General features: G+C 55.0%; 1 protein-coding gene across 1 annotated transcript in view; it reads right to left on the bottom strand.

Annotated features, from left to right (window-relative positions):
* AGPAT2 (1-acylglycerol-3-phosphate O-acyltransferase 2) overlaps positions 1–301 on the bottom strand; it is a 3,829-nt gene extending 3,528 nt beyond the window's left edge. The window contains exons 1-2 of the mRNA XM_010190656.1: positions 267–301; positions 22–155 (exon numbers count right to left, since the gene is read on the bottom strand). Coding sequence (XP_010188958.1) covers positions 22–155; positions 267–301 — 169 coding nt within the window. The remainder of the gene's footprint in view (positions 1–21; positions 156–266) is intronic.
* Between the last annotated feature and the right edge of the window lie 2,912 nt (positions 302–3,213).

Below are 3,213 nucleotides of genomic sequence, written 5' to 3'. Positions count from 1 at the left end.
TCCCTCCCACCAGCTCCTCACCCATCATGTCAAGGATGCTCTGGTGGTTGGACACAATGATAGCAGGGCCCTCCACCTCGAAGTTCTTCAGTCCCTTCACCTCAAACCTCAGGCCGAAGAAATACTTGAAGGACTTGACCACAGTTTTGATGATTCTGCAAAAGAGAAGAGCAGTCAGCAGTAGGGCAGGGAGGTGACAGGGTCTGCTATAGCCAGGGTGGGTGGAAGGAGACACAAGAGCTCTGTGACAGAGCCTCCAGTCTCACTTGCCCTGTGGTCCACCCAGGTGTCTGTCCCGCATGGTCCCATGTGCTCAAAGTGCTTTAGTGCATGCTAAGCCCTGTACAGCCCCAGGGTGGGAATTTTACTGGGAGCCTGGGAGAAACTGATTGTAATTTCGAGGCTGGTACAGCTAGACTCAATGGTCCATGCTTCCTTCAAGCTGACAGCATCCGCTCACTACAAGCTCTGTGGAAGAGGCGAGTCCAGCCTAATGTGGCTGCAAGAGCCTTGCAAACAGAGGACAAACTGGAAGCCTTCAAAGTCCAGGAAGCAGAGATGCTGGTTCAACGCTGGATCAAGGACCACTCCTCCTGCTGTGAGCTACAATGCTAGCAATGTTTTCCTCGTAGTTGTTCAAACAGTTCCCCTAGGAGCTGCCACTCCTCAGCAATGGGTGTTAGCCTGCATACCCACCACTCAAGGAAGGTTCAGCCCATTCTGCTCTTTGCAGGGGTGGGAGATGCCCCAGGGGAGTCATTACCGTAGGTAAGTCCAAAAAAGGAGGAGAATGTAGATGAGAAACACTTCCCTGTACAATGCAAGGACACAGGCAGCAAAGGGTATGCTCCCCATGCAGCTTAGCAGGGCTGGGTGCCTCCAGCAAACCCATCTTCAAGCAAATAGCTCTTGCCTGTCGGTTTGCTTCCTCAGTGGAGCTACAGGTCTGTCCACAGAGCTCCCAGCTTCCTTCCCCTGCTGGAGACACCAGCATCTCCCTCAGCCCTGCCCACGCATGGAACAGGCTGCTGAGACCCCACCAGCCCATGGGAGCAGGGCCCATCTACACCACCCCCAGACAGGTGGGAGCTGGGGACCCTCCAAGTAGGACAAAGGACGCGGCCAGAAGCTGGCAGGACACAGGAGCTATTTTGGGCAGGGAGCAGCCGTTCGACAGGACAGGAGGGCAGAGGAGCTTCCACATGAACAAAGCCCCCAGGAGCAGCCATCAGCTCTGCTCCGCTCTCCCAGGAGCGGATCTGGGAGCTGACCTCCTCTCCAACAAACACCTGAATGCCCTGACTCAGTGCCCACCATCCCCCTGGCAGACAGAGGATGTACCCTGGCTTGGCAGCAGCTCCCAATATCCATTCCCCAAAATTCTCCCCATCCCTGCCATCAACTCTTGACCATCAAGGCAACTTTCCCTGGCTTGCTCCTACCCACAGTGGGGTTCATATTTCCATGGGCCGCCCCATCACACAGACTGCCCAGGCCCTGACTTTGACTCTGGAGTTCAGGCCAGGCCAAGGCCCACAGGTGACACAGCCGAGTGACACTGCAGCGATCAGCCCCCCGTCATCCAAACTGGCTGCAAAGGTTGGAGCCGCACCCAGCAAAAGGACACAGGGAGGTGCAAAGGCTGCAGAGATCTCAAGCGCCACGGGCCCGCACTGAGGTTACAGGAGTGCAGTCTGGGTGAACAGACCATGGGGCAGGTGAGGAGAGGCAGGGTGACATGAACTGGTGAGGTCATGGTGGGTGCCGTGCCACCAGACTGACCTATATCCCACTTCTCCTCCCTTCTGGTTACCAATCGAAAAAAGAGGTCACCGCTCTGGAAGTCACACTGCTCGGGAGAGGCTGGTTACACATTACTCAAGAGCAACCATCCAACTTCCTCCTGCCAGTAAGGAGCCAGCGCTTCCTTGCACAAGATGTGGCCTGAGCCACCGAAAGAGGCAAAGGGGCAGAGCTCAGAGCAAGCAAAGAAGCAGCAGGTGATCGGCAGCCCCGCTGAGCCGCAACCACGTCATCCACGGAGTTAAGCAGACTGGTCCTGCTCCTCTCCAACCCTGCAAGCCACTTCTCCGCTGGCATGGATGATCCTGACTTGGTCACAGCCGCAGAGAGCTGTAAATCTGATGTGCTCACTGCCAGACACAAGCAAAGAATAGAAAAATGAGAGGGAATGTGCTTTTTCAGTGCATCTGTAACAGCCTGAAATCCAGCAGCCCTGGCTTTACGTGCTCTGCTCCACAGCCTGCGACAGAGGCCTTTTTAGGATCCTTTGATTTTCAAGGATTAATACAGTGCGCTTACCAGATTGGAAGCTCTTGCAAAGGGTTTCACCGCTAGATAAACAGCTCTGTCTCTATCAGACACAGAGGGCAACCTTTTCCAAGTCACACAGGCTTGGCACTGGGGCCAGGAGCACAGCAAGGTTGGGGTGTGCTGCACTGGGCAGCGACACTTATCGCCGTCTGTGTGCTCTGGTCCAACCCCCTGCCCCGAATAAGCAGACTGGGATGTTGTCGAAATAAGGAGCTTGCTGGATCACCTCAGCCACGGACCTCCCAGAGACTGGGATTCATGACCAGGATCATCAGCCAGTGCCAGCACATGGAAACGATGGGCTTCAGTTACAGGAAAAGGGCGGTCCTGGCCAAAATTCAGCTCTGAGTTTCAACACGAGGAGTAGTCCAGTGCAAGGAGTTCTTGTTCCCAAAGAGTTCCCTTAAGTTTACAGGAGATTTACAAAGTTTTAGGGGCAGGGAAGAAAAAGCAGAGTGTTTCCATAACTAACATCATAAATTCTCTCAGCTGCGAAGCTGGCTGCACATCAGAAAGCTTCTCCTGAGTGAGCCAAGGCAACCAAAGCTGGACACAGAGCTAGACTGGAGATCCCAGAGCAGGTTCTCAATTCCAGTGCCTGGGGCCACTACACCGGAGCAGATCACGGACCATCTGCTTGGGTGGGCAGGGCAGAGCCCACACAGCAGCATGGCAGCACCTTGTGCCCGCTCGCTCCGCCCTGCGAGAGTCACACCACAAAGCAAAGTCCAGCTCCACCGGCTGAGACACTGCCCAACCTTTGGTCCAAAAGGATGTAGTGAGGCAACAGGGTGTCCCTTTCCCTCACATCCATGTAACTCGGCCTGGACATGGATGGTTAAAGCAGGTAAAAAGCTGCCTACGGGAGAGCAATGCAAG

The sequence above is a fragment of the Mesitornis unicolor genome, unplaced genomic scaffold (assembly GCF_000695765.1).
Source record: "Mesitornis unicolor isolate BGI_N332 unplaced genomic scaffold, ASM69576v1 scaffold43148, whole genome shotgun sequence".
Taxonomy (NCBI): Eukaryota; Metazoa; Chordata; class Aves; order Mesitornithiformes; family Mesitornithidae; genus Mesitornis; species Mesitornis unicolor.
The sequence above is the reverse complement of the archived record's forward strand: the minus strand, read 5'-3'. Positions and strand labels throughout refer to the sequence as shown.